This window comes from Salvelinus fontinalis, chromosome 23, assembly GCF_029448725.1.
Source record: "Salvelinus fontinalis isolate EN_2023a chromosome 23, ASM2944872v1, whole genome shotgun sequence".
Classification (NCBI taxonomy): domain Eukaryota; kingdom Metazoa; phylum Chordata; class Actinopteri; order Salmoniformes; family Salmonidae; genus Salvelinus; species Salvelinus fontinalis.
In genome coordinates, this window is record NC_074687.1 from 25,612,113 (window position 1) to 25,635,248 (window position 23,136).

Consider the following 23,136-nt stretch of genomic DNA (forward strand, 5'->3'; position numbering starts at 1 on the left):
TAACCCTAGAGTGTTCAGTACTCTGTATGTAACCCTAGAGTGTTCAGTACTCCGTATGTAATCCTAGAGTGTTCAGTACTCCGTATGTAACCCTAGAGTGTTCAGTACTCTGTATGTACCCTAGAGTGTTCAGTACTCTGTATGTACCCTAGAGTGTTCAGTACTCTGTATGTAACCCTAGAGTGTTCAGTACTCTGTATGTAACCCTAGAGTGTTCAGTACTCTGTATGTAACCCTAGAGTGTTCAGTACTCTTTATGTACCCTAGAGTGTTCAGTACTCTGTATGTAACCCTAGTGTTCAGTACTCTGTATGTAACCCTAGAGTGTTCAGTACTCTTTATGTACCCTAGAGTGTTCAGTACTCTGTATGTAACCCTAGTGTCCAGTACTCTGTATGTAACCCTAGAGTGTTCAGTACTCTGTATGTAACCCTAGAGTGTTCAGTACTCTGTATGTAACCCTAGTGTTCAGTACTCTGTATGTAACCCTAGAGTGTTCAGTACTCTATATGTAACCCTAGTGTTCAGTACTCTGTATGTAACCCTAGAGTGTTCAGTACTCTTTATGTACCCTAGAGTGTTCAGTACTCTGTATGTAACCCTAGTGTCCAGTACTCTGTATGTAACCCTAGAGTGTCCAGTACTCTGTATGTAACCCTAGAGTGTTCAGTACTCTGTATGTAACCCTAGAGTGTTCAGTACTCTGTATGTAACCCTAATGTTCAGTACTCTGTATGTAACCCTAGAGTGTTCAGTACTCTGTATGTAACCCTAGAGTGTTCAGTACTCCGTATGTAACCCTAGAGTGTTCAGTACTCTGTATGTAACCCTAGTGTTCAGTACTCTGTATGTAACCCTAGAGTGTTCAGTACTCTGTATGTAACCCTAGAGTGTTCAGTACTCTGTATGTAACCCTAGAGTGTTCAGTACGCCGTATGTAACCCTAGAGTGTTCAGTACTCTGTATGTAACCCTAGAGTGTTCAGTACTCCGTATCTAACCCTAGAGTGTTCAGTACTCTGTATCTAACCCTAGAGTGTTCAGTACTCTGTATGTAACCCTAGTGTCCAGTACTCTGTATGTAACCCTAGAGTGTTCAGTACTCTGTATGTAACCCTAGAGTGTTCAGTACTCTGTATGTAACCCTAGAGTGTTCAGTACTCTGTATGTAACCCTAGAGTGTTCAGTACTCTGTATGTAACCCTAGAGTGTTCAGTACTCTGTATGTAACCCTAGAGTGTTCAGTACTCTGTATGTAACCCTAGAGTGTTCAGTACTCTGTATGTACCCTAGAGTGTTCAGTACTCTGTTTGTAACCCTAGAGTGTTCAGTACTCCGTATGTAACCCTAGAGTGTTCAGTACTCTGTATGTAACCCTAGAGTGTTCAGTACTCTGTATGTAACCCTAGAGTGTTCAGTACTCTGTATGTAACCCTAGAGTGTTCAGTACTCTGTATGTAACCCTAGAGTGTTCAGTACTCTGTATGTAACCCTAGTGTTCAGTACTCCGTATGTAACCCTAGAGTGTTCAGTACTCTGTATGTACCCTAGAGTGTTCAGTACTCTGTATGTAACCCTAGAGTGTTCAGTACTCTGTATGTAACCCTAGAGTGTTCAGTACTCTGTATGTAACCCTAGTGTTCAGTACTCTGTATGTAACCCTAGAGTGTTCAGTACTCTGTATGTAACCCTAGAGTGTTCAGTACTCTGTATGTAACCCTAGTGTTCAGTACTCTGTATGTAACCCTAGAGTGTTCAGTACTCCGTATGTAACCCTAGAGTGTTCAGTACTCTGTATGTAACCCTAGAGTGTTCAGTACTCTGTATGTAACCCTAGAGTGTTCAGTACTCTGTATGTAACCCTAGAGTGTTCAGTACTCCGTATGTAACCCTAGAGTGTTCAGTACTCTGTATGTAACCCTAGAGTGTTCAGTACTCTGTATGTACCCTAGAGTGTTCAGTACTCTGTCTGTAACCCTAGAGTGTTCAGTACTCTGTATGTAACCCTAGAGTGTTCAGTACTCTGTATGTAACCCTAGAGTGTTCAGTACTCTGTATGTAACCCTAGAGTGTTCAGTACTCTGTATGTAACCCTAGAGTGTTCAGTACTCTGTCTGTAACCCTAGAGTGTTCAGTACTCTGTATGTAACCCTAGAGTGTTCAGTACTCTGTATGTAACCCTAGAGTGTTCAGTACTCTGTATGTACCCTAGAATGTTCAGTACTCTGTATGTAACCCTAGAGTGTTCAGTACGAGTGAAGATAATCATTATCACCCCAGACTCTCAACTCCACTAGTCTTCATTTATCTGAAGGATATGACTCTTCTCCCACTCTCCATGTGGGATATTTGATATCAACCGAGGAAGTGCTGAGGGAACTATAGAGACTGTTCCCTGTTAATCTCATTTATTAACCTGTGCTATGTTAGTTATTACAGCATGCAACAAAACACTGTCTGTTCCCAAACGGTACCCTATTCTCTAAATAGTTCTCTAAATAGCACTACTTTGATCAGAGCTCTACAGGCCCTGGTGAAAAGTACGGAATAGGGTGCTATTTCCTCAACTACAGGTAGTATTCTGCTCTCCCATCTGTATTTAAAGCCACAGATAAACGTCCTCATCCCCCAGTCTCCCATCTGTATTTAAAGCCACAGATAAACGTCCTCGTCCCCAAGTCTCCCGTCTGAATTCCCAGCCACAGATAAACGTCCTCATCCCCCAGTCTCCCGTCTGTATTCCCAGCCACAGATAAATGTCCTCATCCCCAAGTCTCCCGTCTGTATTCACAGCCACAGATAAACGTCCTCATCCCCAAGTCTCCCGTCTGTATTCCCAGCCACAGATAAACGTCCTCATCCCCAAGTCTCCCGTCTGTATTCACAGCCACAGATAAACGTCCTCATCCCCCAGTCTCCCGTCTGAATTCCCAGCCACAGATAAACGTCCTCATCCCCAAGTCTCCCGTCTGTATTCCCAGCCACAGATAAACGTCCTCATCCCCAAGTCTCCCGTCTGTATTCCCAGCCACAGATAAACGTCCTCATCCTCAAGTCTCCCGTCTGTATTCACAGCCACAGATAAACGTCCTCATCCCCAAGTCTCCCGTCTGTATTCCCAGCCACAGATAAACGTCCTCATCCCCAAGTCTCCCGTCTGTATTCACAGCCACAGATAAACGTCCTCATCCCCCAGTCTCCCGTCTGTATTCCCAGCCACAGATAAACGTCCTCATCCCCAAGTCTCCCGTCTGTATTCCCAGCCATAGATAAACGTCCTCATCCCCCAGTCTCCCGTCTGTATTCCCAGCCACAGATAAACGTCCTCATTCTAAGTAATGTACCATTCACTCACTCTTAACGTTGTGGAGGACTGACAGACTGATGTGCTCTGCTACTCGGGGACCAAGGAGGCCGTCAGACCACTCCTGTTCTCTACTGTACACGACCAACCCAAATCATTTGCAAAGCGGGGAAACTAACGATGAAGGCCATGCAGCCGAAACGCGACGGTTTTTAAACAACTTTGTTTCTACTGAACATGCCATACTAATAAAGGCATTTTAATTAATTGTATGAAGAGTGCCTTGGTCCTCCTTTCTTTTTGATGACCAATTCACCCCTTTTACCAAAGAGGACCTTCTGTGTCCCAAAATATACTATAGTGGACCTTAGTAGCACTTCCCTTCCTCCTCTTTCTACGGGGAAACTAACGTTGTGACTTTGACAGCGTGTGTGTGCACGCGTGTGTGTGTGCACGCGTGTGTGTGTGTGCACGCGTGTGTGTGTGTGCACGCGTGTGTGTGTGTGCACGCGTGTGTGTGTGTGTGAGTCACTCAGCGCTCATATTTCATAGACTGCGTACTGTAACGACATTACATTTATATCACTAATCTTTCAAGATAACAACTCCTGTCTAAAAGTGAAGAAAAGGTGATTTCTCACCTTGCTGCAGTGAGTGTTGTATTAAACATTCATATTCTCTCTGTTTTCCTGCTTTTCCTCCAGAAACACCACTGTTATGTAGAGAGGACTGTCGGTCCTACCACTGTTATGTAGAGAGGACTGTCGATCCTACCACTGTTATTTAGAGAGGACTGTCGATCCTACCACTGTTATGTAGAGAGGAATGTCTATCCTACCACTGTTATGTAGAGAGGGCTGTCTAGCCTACCACTGTTATGTAGAGAGGACTGTCTAGCCTACCACTGTTATGTAGAGAGGACTGTCGGTCCTACCACTGTTATGTAGAGAGGACTGTCTAGCCTACCACTGTTATGTAGAGAGGACTGTCGATCCTACCACTGTTATTTAGAGAGGACTGTCGATCCTACCACTGTTATGTAGAGAGGAATGTCTATCCTACCACTGTTATGTAGAGAGGACTGTCTAGCCTACCACTGTTATGTAGAGAGGACTGTCGATCCTACCACTGTTATTTAGAGAGGACTGTCTAGCCTCCTGTCTGGCTTGCCTTACTAAGGGCTATTCTATTCTACTGTCTGACCTGCCTTACTAAGGGCTATTCTATTCTACTGTCTGACCTGCCTTACTAAGGACTATTATATTCTCCTGTCTGACCTGCCTTACTAAGGGCTATTCTATTCTACTGTCTGACCTGCCTTACTAAGGACTATTATATTCTCCTGTCTGACCTGCCTTACTAAGGACTATTCTATTCTACTGTCTGACCTGCCTTACTAAGGGCTATTCTATTCTACCCTCCTCCTGTCTGACCTGCCTTACTAAGGACTATTCTATTCTACTGTCTGACCTGCCTTTCTAAGGGCTATTCTATTCTACTGTCTGACCTGCCTTACTAAGGGCTATTCTATTCTACTGTCCTCCTGTCTGACCTGCCTTACTAAGGACTATTCTATTCTACTGTCTGACCTGCCTTACTAAGGGCTATTCTATTCTACTGTCTGACCTGCCTTTCTAAGGGCTATTCTATTCTACTGTCTGACCTGCCTTACTAAGGGCTATTCTATTCTACTGTCTGACCTGCCTTTCTAAGGGCTATTCTATTCTACTGTCTGACCTGCCTTACTAAGGGCTATTCTATTCTACTGTCTGACCTGCCTTACTAAGGGCTATTCTATTCTACTGTCTGACCTGCCTTACTAAGGACTATTCTTTTCTACCGTCCTCCTGACCGGCCTTACTAAGGACAATTCTATTCTACTGTCTGACCTGCCTTTCTAAGGGCTATTCTATTCTACTGTCTGACCTGCCTTACTAAGGGCTATTCTATTCTACTGTCTGACCTGCCTTACTAAGGACTGTTCTATTCTACTGTCTGACCTGCCTTACTAAGGACAATTCTATTCTACTGTCTGACCTGCCTTACTAAGGACTATTCTATTCTACCCTCCTCCTGTCTGACCTGCCTTACTAAGGACTATTCTATTCTACCTTCCTACTGTATGACCTGCCTTACTAAGGGCTATTCTATTCTACTGTCTGACCTGCCTTACTAAGGACTATTCTATTCTACTGTCTGACCTGCCTTACTAAGGACTATTCTATTCTACTGTCTGACCTGCCTTACTAAGGACTATTCTATTCTACTGTCTGACCTGCCTTACTAAGGGCTATTCTATTATACTGTCTGACCTGCCTTACTAAGGACTATTCTATTCTACTGTCTGACCTGCCTTACTAAGGACTATTCTATTCTACCCTCCTCCTGTCTGGCCTGCCTTACTAAGGACTATTCTATTCTACCGTCCTCCTGTCTGACCTGCCTTACTAAGGACTATTATATTATACCATCCTCCTGTCTGACCTGCCTTACTAAGGACTATTCTATTCTACCATCCTCCTGTCTGACCTGCCTTACTAAGGACTATTCTATTCTACCATCCTCCTGTCTGACCTGCCTTACTAAGGACTATTCTATTCTACTGTCTGACCTGCCTTACTAAGGACTATTCTATTCTACTGTCTGACCTGCCTTACTAAGGGCTATTCTATTCTCCCCTCCTCCTGTCTGACCTGCCTTACTAAGGACTATTCTATTCTACTGTCTGACCTGCCTTACTAAGGACAATTCTATTCTACTGTCTGACCTGCCTTACTAAGGACTATTCTATTCTACTGTCTGACCTGCCTTTCTAAGGGCTATTCTATTCTACTGTCTGACCTGCCTTACTAAGGGCTATTCTATTCTACTGTCCTCCTGTCTGACCTGCCTTACTAAGGACTATTCTATTCTACTGTCTGACCTGCCTTACTAAGGGCTATTCTATTCTACTGTCTGACCTGCCTTTCTAAGGGCTATTCTATTCTACTGTCTGACCTGCCTTACTAAGGGCTATTCTATTCTACTGTCTGACCTGCCTTTCTAAGGGCTATTCTATTCTACTGTCTGACCTGCCTTACTAAGGGCTATTCTATTCTACTGTCTGACCTGCCTTACTAAGGGCTATTCTATTCTACTGTCTGACCTGCCTTACTAAGGACTATTCTTTTCTACCGTCCTCCTGACCGGCCTTACTAAGGACAATTCTATTCTACTGTCTGACCTGCCTTTCTAAGGGCTATTCTATTCTACTGTCTGACCTGCCTTACTAAGGGCTATTCTATTCTACTGTCTGACCTGCCTTACTAAGGACTGTTCTATTCTACTGTCTGACCTGCCTTACTAAGGACAATTCTATTCTACTGTCTGACCTGCCTTACTAAGGACTATTCTATTCTACCCTCCTCCTGTCTGACCTGCCTTACTAAGGACTATTCTATTCTACCTTCCTACTGTATGACCTGCCTTACTAAGGGCTATTCTATTCTACTGTCTGACCTGCCTTACTAAGGACTATTCTATTCTACTGTCTGACCTGCCTTACTAAGGACTATTCTATTCTACTGTCTGACCTGCCTTACTAAGGACTATTCTATTCTACCATCCTCCTGTCTGACCTGCCTTACTAAGGGCTATTCTATTATACTGTCTGACCTGCCTTACTAAGGACTATTCTATTCTACTGTCTGACCTGCCTTACTAAGGACTATTCTATTCTACCCTCCTCCTGTCTGGCCTGCCTTACTAAGGACTATTCTATTCTACCGTCCTCCTGTCTGACCTGCCTTACTAAGGACTATTATATTATACCATCCTCCTGTCTGACCTGCCTTACTAAGGACTATTCTATTCTACCATCCTCCTGTCTGACCTGCCTTACTAAGGACTATTCTATTCTACCATCCTCCTGTCTGACCTGCCTTACTAAGGACTATTCTATTCTACTGTCTGACCTGCCTTACTAAGGACTATTCTATTCTACTGTCTGACCTGCCTTACTAAGGGCTATTCTATTCTCCCCTCCTCCTGTCTGACCTGCCTTACTAAGGACTATTCTATTCTACTGTCTGACCTGCCTTACTAAGGACAATTCTATTCTACTGTCTGACCTGCCTTACTAAGGACTATTCTATTCTACCCTCCTCCTGTCTGACCTGCCTTACTAAGGACTATTATATTCTCCCCTCCTCCTGTCTGACCTGCCTTACTAAGGACTGTTCTATTCTCCCCTCCTCCTGTCTGACCTGCCTTACTAAGGACTGTTCTATTCTCCTGTCTCTTCTGTCCTCAGGTATGACAGCTATGGCCGTCTGACCAACGTGACCTACCCTACTGGCCGGGTTAGCAGCTACCGTACGGACACAGACAGCTCCGTCAGGGTGCAGGCAGAGGGCTCCAGCAAGGAAGACATCACCATCACCAGCAACCTGTCTGCCTCGGGAACCTTCTACATGCTGATGCAGGGTGAGTTAGCTCTGCTGTTCAATCAGTATTATAATAATATATAATCTGTATTGGAATGGAACGAAACGTTGTACTGAAGAAGAAGGGGGTCGGCCATAAGAGTTTACAGTTTACAGTTTACTGTGAGAGTATCCTGTACTTCTCTCCATCAACATGTTTCAATGATAGTCGTTTGTCTTAATAGTTTTTTAGTTATTTGTTTTGTTAACAGAATAGTCCTTTATACACAGCTAGAGTTACGGTATTACATGTCCTGACCATGTGACCAAAAGTAGGAAATAACTTTGACTAAAGCCTAGACTGCACTATTTCTTTACTTTGATAATAGTGATGATGATGATGGTGATGTATTCTTCACTACCGGTTGATAATAGTGATGATGATGATGGTGATGATGTCTTCTTCAGTACCGGTTGATAATAGTGATGATGATGATGGTGATGTCTTCTTCACTACCGGTTGATAATAGTGATGATGATGATGGTGATGATATCTTCTTCAGTACCGGTTGATAATAGTGATGATGATGATGGTGATGATATCTTCTTCAGTACCGGTTGATAATAGTGATGATGATGATGGTGATGATATCTTCTTCAAAACCATCAGTTTTTCTCTTGTTATGTCAGTCACTGACAGTCTCATGTTTTAGATTGGTAGTTAGTCTAGCCAGCTATCTAAACTTGTAGTAATCTCTCCGCCCCATGGCAGAATGTGTAGAATTGTATGAAATTAGTAATAAAGTGCTAAATATTTGCCCCGCCCCATGACAGAATGTGTAGAATTGTATGAAATTAGTAATAAAGTGCTAAATATTTGCCCCGCCCCATGGCAGAATGTGTAGAATTGTATGAAATGAGTAATAAAGTGCTAAATATTTGCCCCGCCCCATGGCAGAATGTGTAGAATTGTATGAAATGAGTAATAAAGTGCAAAATATTTGCCCCGCCCCATGGCAGAATGTGTAGAATTGCAGCAAACTTGCTTTAAAACTGCACCGTTGCGATGAGTTCCGTTTTTTTTTGCGGCCCCCACCCTCATCCAAGATCCCTGGCTCGAATAAATCAATAAATTTGTTGTTCCTGCTCTCTCAGCTCCTATTCTGAGCGGACCTCCCACTCACACGTATGAAAGCAGCAGAAAAATATAGATTTTACGTCTCCAAACTCTAGCTATAAACACAGTTTTTTTGTCAGCCAAGAAGTGAAATCTTGTGTTTAGGAAATCCAATCAGTCAGAACTGGACAGAAGGTGTGGCTGATGTCAGGAACTCTAATGTTTAATGGGGTGTGTTCCAAACAGCACCCTAATCCCTATTGGCCCTGGGGATAAAGTAGGGATATGTGGGGGACAAGGTGTAATTTGAGATTTAACCTTGCGTACCGTGGGGTTTTAATGTCGTACTTTGCGCCTGACCAACGGGGCGTATTGATTACCGATTGATAGCTTTGAACTCTCCAGCCCCGTTTCACGTTCTAAGAGACTGTAAAGATTTTTCCACCGCTAATGTTTGATTTTTAAAAAAAATACTCTGCCACACACACACACACGCGCACGCACACACACACACACACACACACACACACACACACACACACACACACACACACACACACACACACACACTCGATACCATCGCTCCCAGAGAGTGCTCTGTTAAAGAAGAGACGCCGACCCCATGTTCACTGCGTGGTCAATAACCACTGTGTTTCTTTTTTGTTGTTGTAATTTGAACCCCCATTTTCTCCACAATTTCGTGATATCCAATTGCGATCCAGTTTGGATCTTGTCTCATGGCTGCAACTCCCCGACGGGCTCAGGAGAGGCGAAGGTCGAGACACGCGTCCTCTGAAACATGACCCGCCAAGCCGCGCTTCTTAAGACCCACCCGCTTAAACCCGGAACCCAGCTGCACCAATGTATCGGAGAAACACAGATATGCATCTGGAGTGCTGCTATTCCAGTTTCAACTGTTCTGCCTGCGGTTATGGAACCCCTACCTGTCCCAGACCTGTTGTTTTCAACTCTTAATGATCGGCTATGAAAAGCCAACTGAAAATTATTCATGATTATTATTTGACCATGCGTGTCACTTATGAACATTTTTGAACATCTTGGCATAGTTCTGTTATAATCTCCACCCGGCAAAGCCAGAAGAGGACTGGCCACCCCTCATAGCCTGGTTCCTCTCTAGGTTTCTTCCTAGGTTTTGGCCTTTCTAGGGAGTTTTTCCTAGCGACCGTGCTTCTACACCTGCATTACTAGCTGTTTGGGGTTTTAGGCTGGGTTTCTGTACAGCACTTCGAGATATTAGCTGATGTACGAAGGGCTATATAAAATAAAATTGATTGATTGATTGATTGGTCCACACACCTCTCAGATCTCTACTGTCTATTGTTGACCTCTCCTCACATCTCTACTGTCTGTTGTTGACCTCTCCTCACATCTCTACTGTCTGTTGTTGACCTCTCCTCACATCTCTGTTGTGGACCTCTCCTCACATCTCTACTGTCTGTTGTGGACCTCTCCTCACATCTCTACTGTCTGTTGTTGACCTCTCCTCACATCTCTACTGTCTGTTGTTGACCTCTCCTCACATATCTATTGTCTGTTGTTGACCTGTCCTCACATCTCTACTGTCTGTTGTTGACCTCTCCTCACATCTCTACTGTCTGTTGTTGACCTCTCCTCACATCTCTACTGTCTGTTGTGGACCTCTCCTCACATCTCTACTGTCTGTTGTTGACCTCTCCTCACATCTCTACTGTCTGTTGTTGACCTCTCCTCACATCTCTACTGTCTGTTGTTGACCTCTCCTCACATCTCTACTCTCTGTTGTTGACCTCTCCTCACATCTCTACTGTCTGTTGTTGACCTCTCCTCACATCTCTACTGTCTGTTGTGGACCTCTCCTCATACCTCTACTGTCTGTTGTTGACCTCTCCTCACATCTCTGTTGTTGACCTCTCCTCACATCTCTACTGTCTGTTGTTGACCTCTCCTCACATCTCTACTGTCTGTTGTTGACCTCTCCTCACATCTCTACTGTCTGTTGTTGACCTCTCCTCACATCTCTGTTGTGGACCTCTCCTCACATCTCTACTGTCTGCTGTGGACCTCTCCTCATACCTCTACTGTCTGTTGTTGACCTCTCCTCACATCTCTGTTGTTGACCTCTCCTCACATCTCTACTGTCTGTTGTTGACCTCTCCTCACATCTCTACTGTCTGTTGTTGACCTCTCCTCACATCTCTACTGTCTGTTGTGGACCTCTCCTCACATCTCTACTGTCTGCTGTGGACTTCTCCTCACATCTCTACTGTCTGTTGTTGACCTCTCCTCACATCTCTGTTGTTGATCTCTCCTCACAGCGCTACTGTCTGTTGTTGACCTCTCCTCACATCTCTACTGTCTGTTGTTGACCTCTCCTCACATCTCTACTGTCTGTTGTTGACCTCTCCTCACATCTCTACTGTCTGTTGTTGACCTCTCCTCACATCTCTACTGTCTGTTGTTGACCTCTCCTCACATCTCTACTGTGTGTTGTTGACCTCTCCTCACATCTCTACTGTCTGTTGTTGACCTCTCCTCACATCTCTACTGTCTGCTGTTGACCTCTCCTCACATCTCTACTGTCTGTTGTTGACCTCTCCTCACATCTCTACTGTCTGTTGTTGACCTCTCCTCACATCTCTACTGTCTGTTGTTGACCTCTCCTCACATCTCTACTGTCTGTTGTTGACCTCTCCTCACACCTCTACTGTCTGTTGTTGACCTCTCCTCACATCTCTACTGTCTGTTGTTGACCTCTCCTCACATCTCTACTGTCTTTGGGACCTCTCATCGTACCTCTACTGTCTGTTGTGGACCTCTCCTCACACCTCTACTGTCTGTTGTGGACCTCTCCTCACATCTCTACTGTCTGTTGTTGACCTCTCCTCACATCTCTACTGTCTGTTGTGGACCTCTCCTCACATCTCTACTGTCTGTTGTGGACCTCTCCTCACATCTCTACTGTCTGTTGTGGACCTCTCCTCACATCTCTAATGTCTGTTGTGGACTGGTCAGCGACGGCTTTGTTGAGATGCCCTTGTGCTGGACATCTGAGAGAGGAGACAGGAGGCTTGTAGTCTTAATGAATTCACTAGTGTCCGCTTTGAAAATGGAAAACAGGGTAATCACACACAGTACTGACTTTGTTCCTTGTTTTAGTCATCTATGTATTGTGTGGCGTGTGTGTGGCGTGTGTGTGGCGTGTGTGTGGCGTGTGTGTGGCGTGTGTGTGGCGTGTGTGTGGCGTGCGTGTGGCGTGCGTGTGGAGATGTGTGCGATCACATGTGTTAATCTGAGCCCCTCGACTGGTTTCACCCAGCCCCTCCCCAAAACAGAGTCGACAGCTAACAAGATGAGTGTGAATAAAAAGGAGGACATTTTTTGTCTTGTATTATGTTAGATTAAATCTTCCTGGCTGGCGAGGGAGGGCTCAGAACTCAGCTGTGAGTTCTATTCCGCTGTTTAGCTGTGTTTTGATTGGATTACCAATGCCAGTGTTCAACATTCCTTCCTGTAAGCCTCAGAACGTCGGCGGATTCCTGATTTCTCCAACGGAATATTCAGCATTAGAGTGATGCTGTGAAGCACCTATAATCCTACAGTACCTTAACTTCCTGCAGCCTAGCTGGCAGAGTGAGGGAGGGAGTGAGGGAGTGAGGGAGTGAGGGAGTGAGGGAGTGAGTGAGTGAGTGAGTGAGTGAGTGAGTGAGTGAGGGAGGGAGGGAGGGAGGGAGGGAGTGAGTGAGTGAGTGAGTGAGTGAGTGAGTGAGTGAGTGAGTGAGTGAGTGAGTGAGTGAGTGAGTGAGTGAGTGAGTGAGTGAGTGAGTGAGTGAGTGAGTGAGTGAGTGAGTGAGTGAGTGAGTGAGTGAGGGAGGGAGGGAGGGAGGGAGGGAGGGAGGGAGGGAGGGAGGGAGGGAGGGAGGGAGGGAGGGAGGGAGGGAGGGAGGGAGGGAGGGAGGGAGGGAGGGAGGGAGGGAGGGAGGGAGGGAGGGAGGGAGGGAGGGAGGGAGGGAGGGAGGGAGGGAGGGAGGGAGGGAGGGAGGGAGGGAGGGAGGGAGGGAGGGAGGGAGGGAGGGAGGGAGGGAGTGAGTGAGTGAGTGAGTGAGTGAGTGAGTGAGTGAGTGAGTGAGTGAGTGAGTGAGTGAGTGAGTGAGTGAGTGAGTGAGTGAGTGAGTGAGTGAGTGAGTGAGTGAGTGAGTGAGTGAGTGAGTGAGTGAGTGAGTGAGTGAGTGAGTGAGTGAGTGAGTGAGTGAGTGAGTGAGTGAGTGAGTGAGTGAGTGAGTGAGTGAGTGAGTGAGTGAGTGAGTGAGTGAGTGAGTGAGTGAGTGAGTGAGTGAGTGAGTGAGTGAGTGAGTGAGTGAGTGAGTGAGTGAGTGAGTGAGTGAGTGAGTGAGTGAGTGAGTGAGTGAGTGAGTGAGTGAGTGAGTGAGTGAGTGAGTGAGTGAGTGAGTGAGTGAGTGAGTGAGTGAGTGAGTGAGTGAGTGAGTGAGTGAGTGAGTGAGTGAGTGAGTGAGTGAGTGAGTGAGTGAGTGAGTGAGTGAGTGAGTGAGTGAGTGAGTGAGTGAGTGAGTGAGTGAGTGAGTGAGTGAGTGAGTGAGTGAGTGAGTGAGTGAGTGAGTGAGTGAGTGAGTGAGTGAGTGAGTGAGTGAGTGAGTGAGTGAGTGAGTGAGTGAGTGAGTGAGTGAGTGAGTGAGTGAGTGAGTGAGTGAGTGAGTGAGTGAGTGAGTGAGTGAGTGAGTGAGTGAGTGAGTGAGTGAGTGAGTGAGTGAGTGAGTGAGTGAGTGAGTGAGTGAGTGAGTGAGTGAGTGAGTGAGTGAGTGAGTGAGTGAGTGAGTGAGTGAGTGAGTGAGTGAGTGAGTGAGTGAGTGAGTGAGTGAGTGAGTGAGTGAGTGAGTGAGTGAGTGAGTGAGTGAGTGAGTGAGTGAGTGAGTGAGTGAGTGAGTGAGTGAGTGAGTGAGTGAGTGAGTGAGTGAGTGAGTGAGTGAGTGAGGTGAGTGAGTGAGTGAGTGAGTGAGTGAGTGAGTGAGTGAGTGAGTGAGTGAGTGAGTGAGTGAGTGAGTGAGTGAGTGAGTGAGTGAGTGAGTGAGTGAGTGAGTGAGTGAGTGAGTGAGTGAGTGAGTGAGTGAGTGAGTGAGTGAGTGAGTGAGTGAGTGAGTGAGTGAGTGAGTGAGTGAGTGAGTGAGTGAGTGAGTGAGTGAGTGAGTGAGTGAGTGAGTGAGTGAGTGAGTGAGTGAGTGAGTGAGTGAGTGAGTGAGTGAGTGAGTGAGTGAGTGAGTGAGTGAGTGAGTGAGTGAGTGAGTGAGTGAGTGAGTGAGTGAGTGAGTGAGTGAGTGAGTGAGTGAGTGAGTGAGTGAGTGAGTGAGTGAGTGAGTGAGTGAGTGAGTGAGTGAGTGAGTGAGTGAGTGAGTGAGTGAGTGAGTGAGTGAGTGAGTGAGTGAGTGAGTGAGTGAGTGAGTGAGACCAGACCAGACCAGACCAGACCAGACCAGACCAGACCAGACCAGACCAGACCAGACCAGACCAGACCAGACCAGACCAGACCAGACCAGACCAGACCAGACCAGACCAGACCAGACCAGACCAGACCAGACCAGACCAGACCAGACCAGACCAGACCAGACCAGACCAGACCAGACCAGACCAGACCAGACCAGACCAGACCAGACCAGACCAGACCAGACCAGACCAGACCAGACCAGACCAGACCAGACCAGACCAGACCAGACCAGACCAGACCAGACCAGAGAGTAATACATCCTCAGAGCTTCTCTTATAATATGTGTCCTATACAGCTCCCTATTCCCTATATTGTCCCATCGGGCTCTGGTCCAAATTAGGGCGCTATACAGGGAATATGGTGCAATTTGAGCCTCAGACATTTAATTTTAATTTTACGAGGCAAGTCAGTTATGAACAAATTCTTATTTACAATGACGGCGTAGGAACAGTGGGTTAACCTCCCTGTTCAGGGGCAGACATACAGTGCCTTCGGGAAAGTATTCAGACCCATTGACTTTTTCCACATTTGGTTACGTTAGTCTTATTCCAAAATGAATTAAATATATTTTTTCAGCAATCGACACACAATACCCCATAATGACAAAGCGAAAACAGGTTTTTAGAAATGTTTGTAATTTTATTACAAATACAAAACAGAAATACCTTATTTACATAAGTATTCAGACCCTTTGCTATGAGACTCGAAATTGAGCTCAGGTGCATCCTGTTTCCATTGATCATCCTTGAGATGTTTCTACAACTTGATTGGAGTCCACCTGTGGTAAATTCAATTGATTGGACATGATTTGGAAAGGCACACACCTGTCTATATAAGGTCCCACAGTAGATAGTGCATGTCAGAGCAACAACCAAGCCATGAGGTTGAAGGAATTGTCCGTAGAGCTCCGAGACAGGATTGTGTCGAGGCACATATCTGGGGAAGGGTACCAAAAACTGCCCGCAGCATTGAAGGTCGCCAAGACCACAGTGGCCTCCATCATTCTTAAATGGAAGAAATTTGGAACCACCAAGACTCTTCTTAGAGCTGGCTGCCCGGCCAAACTGAGCAATTGGGGGAGAAGGGCCTTGGTCAGGGAACCTGATGGTCACTCTGACAGAGCTCCAGAGTTCCTCTGTGGAGATGGGAGAAAATTCCAGAAGGACAACCATCTCTGCAGCACTCCACCAATCAGGCCTTTATGTTAGAGTGGCCAGATGGAAGCCAATCCTCAGTAAAAGGCACATGACAGCCCGCTTGGAGTTTGCCAAAATGCACCTAAAGGACTCTCAGACCATGAGAAACAAGATTCTCTGGTCTGATGAAACCAATATTGAACTCTTTGGCCTGAATGCCAAGCGTCACGTCTGGAGGAAACCTGGCACCATCTCTACGGTGAAGCATGGTGGTGGCAGCATCATGCTGTGGGGATGTTTTTCAGAGGCAGGGACTGAGACTAGTCAGGATCGAGGGAGAGATGAACGAAGCAAAGTACAGAGAGATTCTTGTTGAAAACCTGCTCCAGAGAGCTCAGGACCTCAGACTGGGGTGAAGGTTCACTTTCCAGCAGGACAACAACCCTAAGCACACAGTCAAACCAACGCAGGAGTGGCTTCGGGACAAGTCTCTGAATGTCCTTGAGTGGCCCAGCCAGAGCCCGGACTTGAACCCCATCTAACATCTCTGGAGAGACCTGAATATAGCTGTACAGCAACACTCCCCATCCAACCTGACAGAGCTTGAGAGGATCGGCAGAGAAGAATGGGAGAAACTCCCCAAATACATGTGTGCCAAGCTTGTAGCGTCATACCCAAGAAGACTCAAGGCTGTAATTACTGCCAAAGATTCTTCAACAAAGTGCTGAGTAAAGGGTCTGAATATTTACGTAAATGTGGTATTTCATTTTTTTAATTTTTTATAAATTAGCAAACATGTATTGTCATTAAAGGGAATTGTGTGTAAATTGATGAGGGGAAAAAACAATTGAATCCATTTTAGAATGAGGCTGTAACGTAACAAAATGTGGAAGAAGTCAAGGAGTCTGAATACTTTCCGAATGCACTAACGTCTCCTCTTAGCCTGAGTGACCTACAGAGGTGACCCACTGTACTTCCTGAGTGACCTAGAGGTGTTGTAGTACTGTACTTCCTGAGTGACCTACTGAGGTGTTGTAGGACTGTACTTCCTGAGTGACCTACTGAGGTGTTGTAGGACTGTACTTCCTGAATGACCTACAGAAGTGTTGTAGTACTGTACTTCCTGAGTGACCTACAGAGGTGTTGTAGGACTGTACTTCCTGAGTGACCTACAGAGGTGTTGTAGGACTGTACTTCCTGAGTGACTTACAGAGGTGTTGTAGGAATGTACTTCCTGAGTGACCTACAGAGGTGTTGCAGGACTGTACTTCCTGAGTGACCTACAGAGGTGTTGTAGTACTGTACTTCCTGAGTGACCTACAGAGGTGTTGCAGGACTGTACTTCCTGAGTGACCTACAGAGGTGTTGTAGTACTGTACTTCCTGAGTGACCTACAGAGGTGTTGTAGTACTGTACTTCCTGAGTGACCTACAGCGGTGTTGTAGGACTGCACTTCCTGAGTGACCTACAGAGGTGTTGTAGGACTGCACTTCATGAGTGACCTACAGAGGTGTTGTAGGACTGTACTTCCTGAGTGACCTACAGAGGTGTTGTTGTACTGTGCTTCCTGAGTGACCTACAGAGGTGTTGTAGGACTGTACTTCCTGAGTGAGCTACAGAGGTGACCCACTGTACTTCCTGAGTGACCTACAGAGGTGACCCACTGTACTTCCTGAGTGACCTAGAGGTGTTGTAGTACTGTACTTCCTGAGTGACCTACTGAGGTGTTGTAGGACTGTACTTCCTGAGTGACCTACTGAGGTGTTGTAGGACTGTACTTCCTGAGTGACCTACAGAAGTGTTGTAGGACTGTACTTCCTGAGTGACCTACAGAGGTGTTGTAGGAATGTACTTCCTGAGTGACCTACAGAGGTGTTGTAGGAATGTACTTCCTGAGTGACCTACAGAGGTGTTGTAGGAATGTACTTCCTGAGTGACCTACAGAGGTGTTGTAGTACTGTACTTCCTGAGTGACCTACAGAGGTGTTGTAGTACTGTACTTCCTGAGTGACCTACAGAGGTGTTGTAGGACTGTACTTCCTGAGTGACCTACAGAGGTGTTGTAGTACTGTACTTCCTGAGTGACCTACAGAGGTGTTGTAGGACTGTACTTCCTGAGTGACCTACAGAGGTGTTGTAGGACTGTACTTCCTGAGTGACCTACAGAGGTGTTGTAGGAATGTACTTCCTGAGTGACCTACAGAGGTGTTGTAGTACTGTACTTCCTGAGTGACCTACAGAAGTGTTGTAGGAATGTACTTCCTGAGTGACCTACAGAGGTGTTGTAGGACTGCACTTCCTGAGTGACCTACAGAGGTGTTGTAGGAATGTACTTCCTGAGTGACCTACAGAGGTGTTGTAGTACTGTACTTCCTGAGTGACCTAAAGAGGTGTTGTAGGACTGCACTTCCTGAGTGACCTACAGAGGTGTTGTAGGAATGTACTTCCTGAGTGACCTAAAGAGGTGTTGTAGGACTGCACTTCCTGAGTGACCTACAGAGGTGTTGTAGGAATGTACTTCCTGAGTGACCTACAGAGGTGTTGTAGGACTGTACTTCCTGAGTGACCTACAGAGGTGTTGTAGGAATATACTTCCTGAGTGACCTACAGAGGTGACCCACTGTACTTCCTGAGTGACCTACAGAGGTGTTGTAGTACTGTGCTTCCTGAGTGACCTACAGAGGTGTTGTAGGAATATACTTCCTGAGTGACCTACAGAGGTGACCCACTGTACTTCCTGAGTGACCTACAGAGGTGACCCACTGTACTTCCTGAGTGACTTACAGAGGTGTTGTAGTAATGTACTTCCTGAGTGACCTACAGAGGAGTGAATACTGTCTAGGAGGAGTGAATACTGTCTAGGAGGAGTAAGGTGGGAACTTTAGAGAGCTGAGTTCATAGTGTAACCCTTTTCTGAAGTGTTTAGACAAAACCAGTTGATTTTGGTCTCCACCTCAAACTCTGTCCTCTGTCCTCTCTCCTCTGTCCTCTCTCCTCTCTCCTCTCTCTCTCCTCTGTCCTCTCTCCTCTGTCCTCTCTCCGCTGTCCTCTCTGCTCTGTCCTCTCTCCTCTGTCCTCTCTCCTCTGTCCTCTCTCCTCTGTCCTCTCTCCTCTGTCCTCTCTCCTCTGTCCTCTCTCCTCTGTCCTCTCTCCTCTGTCCTCTCTCCTCTCTCCTCTGTCATCTCTCCTCTCTCCTCTGTCCTCTCTCCTCTGTCCTCTTCTCTCCAGACCAAGTGAAGAACAGTTACTACATCGGTCTGGACGGCTCTCTGCGTCTGGTGCTGGCCAACGGTATGGAGGTGTCCCTGCACACGGAGCCCCACCTGCTGGCCGGGACGGTCAACCCCACGGTCAGCAAGAGGAATGTAACCCTGGCCATCGACAACGGCCTCAACCTGGTAGAGTGGAGGCAGCGTAAGGAGCAGGCCCGAGGACAGGTGACCGTGTACGGACGACGACTCAGGGTAAGGATCGTGTTTAGAGATACTTAAAAGGTTCCTGTTGGATAGTACTGCATGTGTTCCCTGCGGTCTCTATTGCCTATATTGGTATTTGTGAGATGAGAAAGGAATCCACAGGTTTCCTGGGTGAGGGAGGTCATGTGTCTGAACCAGGGCTGTTTCTATTGGTCAACGGAGCAAATCAACATGTATTTGTCATGTGCACAGTATACAGCAGGTGTGAACAGTACAGTGAAATGCATTGAAATACGTAGCTCTCTAAATTGACCTCAGCCTGCAGTGTGATGGATTCACAGTGTGTGTAGGTTTCTTGTATGTATCTGACCTGGCACCGGGGGTCAACGGAGCATGGGGGCAGTGTAATGCAGCAGGACCGCTACCTCCGCCTTTGTGCAAGGAGGTGCAGGAGGTGCACTGCCAGCGCCCTGCAAAATGACCTCCAGCAGGCCACAAATGTGCATGTGTCTGCTCAAACGGTCAGAAACAGACTCCATGAGGGTGGTATGAGGGCCCAACGTCCACAGGTGGGGGTTGTGCTTACAGCACAACACCGTGCAGGACGTTTGGCATTTGCCAGAGAACACCAAGATTGGCAAATTCGCCACTGGCGCCCTGTGCTCTTCACAGATGAAAGCAGGTTCACACTGAGCACATGAGCACATGTGACAGACGTGACAGAGTCTGGAGACGCCGTGGAGAACGTTCTGCTGCCTGCAACATCCTCCAGCATGACCGGTTTGGCGGTGGGTCAGTCATGGTGTGGGGTGGCATTTCTTTGTGGGGCCGCACAGCCCTCCATGTGCTCGCCAGAGGTAGCCTGACTGCCATTAGGTACCGAGATGAGATCCTCAGACCCCTTGTGAGACCATATGCTGACACATGCACATTTGTGGCCTGCTGGAGGTCATTTTGCAGGGCTCTGGCAGTGCACCTCCTTGCACTAAGGCGGAGGTACCGGTCCTGCTGCTGGGTTGTTGACCTCCTACGGCCTCCTCCACGTCTCCTGATGTACTGGCCTGTCTCCTGGTAGCGCCTCCATGCTCTGGACACTACGCTGACAGACACAGCAAACCTTTTTGCCACAGTTCGCATTGATGTGCCATCCTGGATGAACTGCACTACCTGAGCCACTTGTGTGGGTTGTAGACTCCGTCTCATGCTACCACTAGAGTGAGAGCACCGCCAGCATTCAAAAGTGACCAAAACATCAGCCAGGAAGCATAGGAACTGAGAAGTGGTCTGTGGTCACCACCTGCAGAATCACTCCTGTTTTGGGGGTGTCTTGCTAATTGCCTATAATTTCCACCTTTTGTCTATTCCATTTGCACAACAGTATGTGAAATTTATTGTCAATCAGTGTTGCTTCCTAAGTGGACAGTTTGATTTCACAGAAGTGTGATTGACTTGGAGTTACATTGTGTTGTTTAAGTGTTCCCTTTATTTTTTTGAGCAGTGTATTATCTCCTGCCTGATTATCTCTATATATATATTATCTCCTGCCTGATTATCTCTATATATATATTATCTCCTGCCTGATTATCTCTATATATATATTATCTCCTGCCTGATTATCTCTATATATGTTATATCCTGCCTGATTATCTCTATATATATATTATCTCCTGCCTGATTATCTCTATATATATTATCTCCTGCCTGATTATCTCTATATATATTATATCCTGCCTGATTATCTCTATATATATTATCTCCTGCCTGATTATCTCTCTATATATTATCTCCTGCCTGATTATCTCTATATATATTATCTCCTGCCTGATTATCTCTATATATATTATATCCTGCCTGATTATCTCTATATATATTATCTCCTGCCTGATTATCTCTCTATATATTATCTCCTGCCTGATTATCTCTCTATATATTATCTCCTGCCTCATTATCTCTATATATATATTATCTCCTGCCTGATTATCTCAACATGCTGCTGTAGTTGTCAAGTCCTTTGCATTGCCCAGGCTAGTTATTGTTCAGTCCACATGATTCTGGTGCTGTAGTTAAAGTGTAAAGCATTTTGACTAAGTTGTAGTTTCTTATTCCTGTAAGAGATTAAAGCGAAGCGCTATATTCATGGTTATATGAAAGGTACTCATGGTGTATATATATTGTGGGATCATGTTTGTACCACTATATTCAAGGTTATATGAAAGGTACTCATGATGTATATATATTGTGGGATCATGTTTGTAGCACTATAGTTATATGAAAGGTACTCATGGTGTATATATATTGTGGGATCATGTTTGTAAAACAGCACAGGTGGATTTGAGTATGGATTCAGTTCCAACAAGGATGGCGAGCCGCCCGAACCCAGGACATCCAGAAGAAGATTTGGATGCAAAGATTTATTTTCCTTGGATGACACTGAATTTGCACCGCCATACTACGCTGTGGTAGGATTCATACTACGGTGTGGTAGGATTCATACTACGGTGTGGTAGGATTCATACTACGGTGTGGTAGGATTCATACTACGGTGTGGTAGGATTCATACTACGATGTGGTAGGATTATTTGTTACACCGTACATTGCAGTGGGACTGTCATAAGAACACACAACATTGAATCACCTCACAGTGTTTATTGATAAGCACTTTCATTTGATTCCATCTCATAGGGGTTCATAAGTCAGTATTTGTGAATTGGGTTGTGTCCCGTCCTCCGCCCCGGGTCCGTCCTCCGCACCGGGTCCAGATCTGAGCAGGGGATTTCGGGGGCAGTCTCAGCCTCCGCCCCGGGTCCAGATCTGAGCAGGGGATTTCGGGGGCAGTCTCAGCCTCCGCACCGGGTCCGTCCTCCGCCCCGGGTCCAGATCTGAGCAGGGGATTTCGGGGGCAGTCTCAGCCTCTGCCCCGGGTCCAGATCTGAGCAGGGGATTTCGGGGGCAGTCTCAGCCTCCGCCTCAGGTCCAGATCTGAGCAGGGGGTTTCGGGGGCAGTCTAAGCCTCCGCACCGGGTCCATACTCAACCCCAACCATCGGATTTGCAAGGTTCCGTTGCCTGTACTGTGAATGTTAATGTAGCCGAGGTTGCCATGGTGGCGCGCTCAGGGGCGGCGTGAAAGTGACAGAGCTCTTGGAAGTGGTTACCGAGGGCACTGACTCCGAAACTGATAGGCCTGTTTCACAGACAACGAAGAATGATGTGCCCAGTGTAATTACAGACATGCAGGGTGATGTGAGGGGAGGTGGACTCTGGATTCCGTGGAGCTGCTCCATGATGATGGAGGAATGGAGGAAGAGATTGACAAGCTGTCGGATATCCTCATCCATGTAGATGTAGCATCAGTCAGGTTCGCTGTACACGTTACAGCAGGAAGGGAAGGAAAAGGGACAGCAAGATAATCACAATGGTCCGGTCCTGATGGGATCCTGATGGGTCTGATCCTGATGGGTCTGGTGGGTCTGATCCTGATGGGTCTGATCCTGATGAGTCTGATGGGTCTGGTCCTGATGGGTCTGATCCTGATGGGTCTGATGGGTCTGGTGGGTCTGATCCTGATGAGTCTGATGGGTCTGGTGGGTCTGATCCTGATGAGTCTGGTCCTGATGGGTCTGGTCCTGATGGGTCTGGTCCTGATGGGTCTGATCCTGATGGGTCTGATCCTGATGGGTCTGGTCCTGATGGGTCTGATCCTGATGGGTCTGATGGGTCTGGTGGGTCTGATCCTGATGAGTCTGATGGGTCTGGTGGGTCTGATCCTGATGGGTCTGATGGGTCTGGTGGGTCTGATCCTGATGGGTCTGATGGGTCTGGTGGGTCTGATCCTGATGGGTCTGATGGGTCTGGTCCTGATGAGTCTGATGGGTCTGGTGGGTCTGATCCTGATGGGTCTGATGGGTCTGGTCCTGATGAGTCTGGTCCTGATGGGTCTGGTCCTGATGGGTCTGGTGGGTCTGATCCTGAAGGGTCTGGTCCTGATGGGTCTGGTCCTGATGGGTCTAGTCCTGATGGGTCTGATGAGTCTGGTCCTGATGGGTCTGATGAGTACGTATATACTGATAGTGGTAATGAGGTAGTGTGGGGCATGGAGGGGGAGAACGTCTTTACTTATGGGTCTAATATAAGTAGAGGAGTAGCACTTCTGTTCTCATCAGGCCTAGATCTTAAAGTCGGATCTACCTCAGAGGTGGAGGCGGGACGGGTGTTATACTTTCGGTGAAACTGGAGGGCGCGCAATTCAAAGAAATAATCATGAATAT

The 23,136-nt window shown here is 46.6% G+C and overlaps 1 protein-coding gene across 1 annotated transcript in view; it reads left to right on the forward strand.

Moving 5' to 3' along the window:
- LOC129821064 (teneurin-4) overlaps positions 1-23,136 on the forward strand; it is a 189,211-nt gene that overhangs the window by 88,115 nt on the left and 77,960 nt on the right. Inside the window, exons 11-12 of the mRNA XM_055878318.1 lie at positions 7,595-7,767; positions 18,682-18,917. Of these exons, the coding sequence (XP_055734293.1) occupies positions 7,595-7,767; positions 18,682-18,917 (409 nt within the window). The remainder of the gene's footprint in view (positions 1-7,594; positions 7,768-18,681; positions 18,918-23,136) is intronic.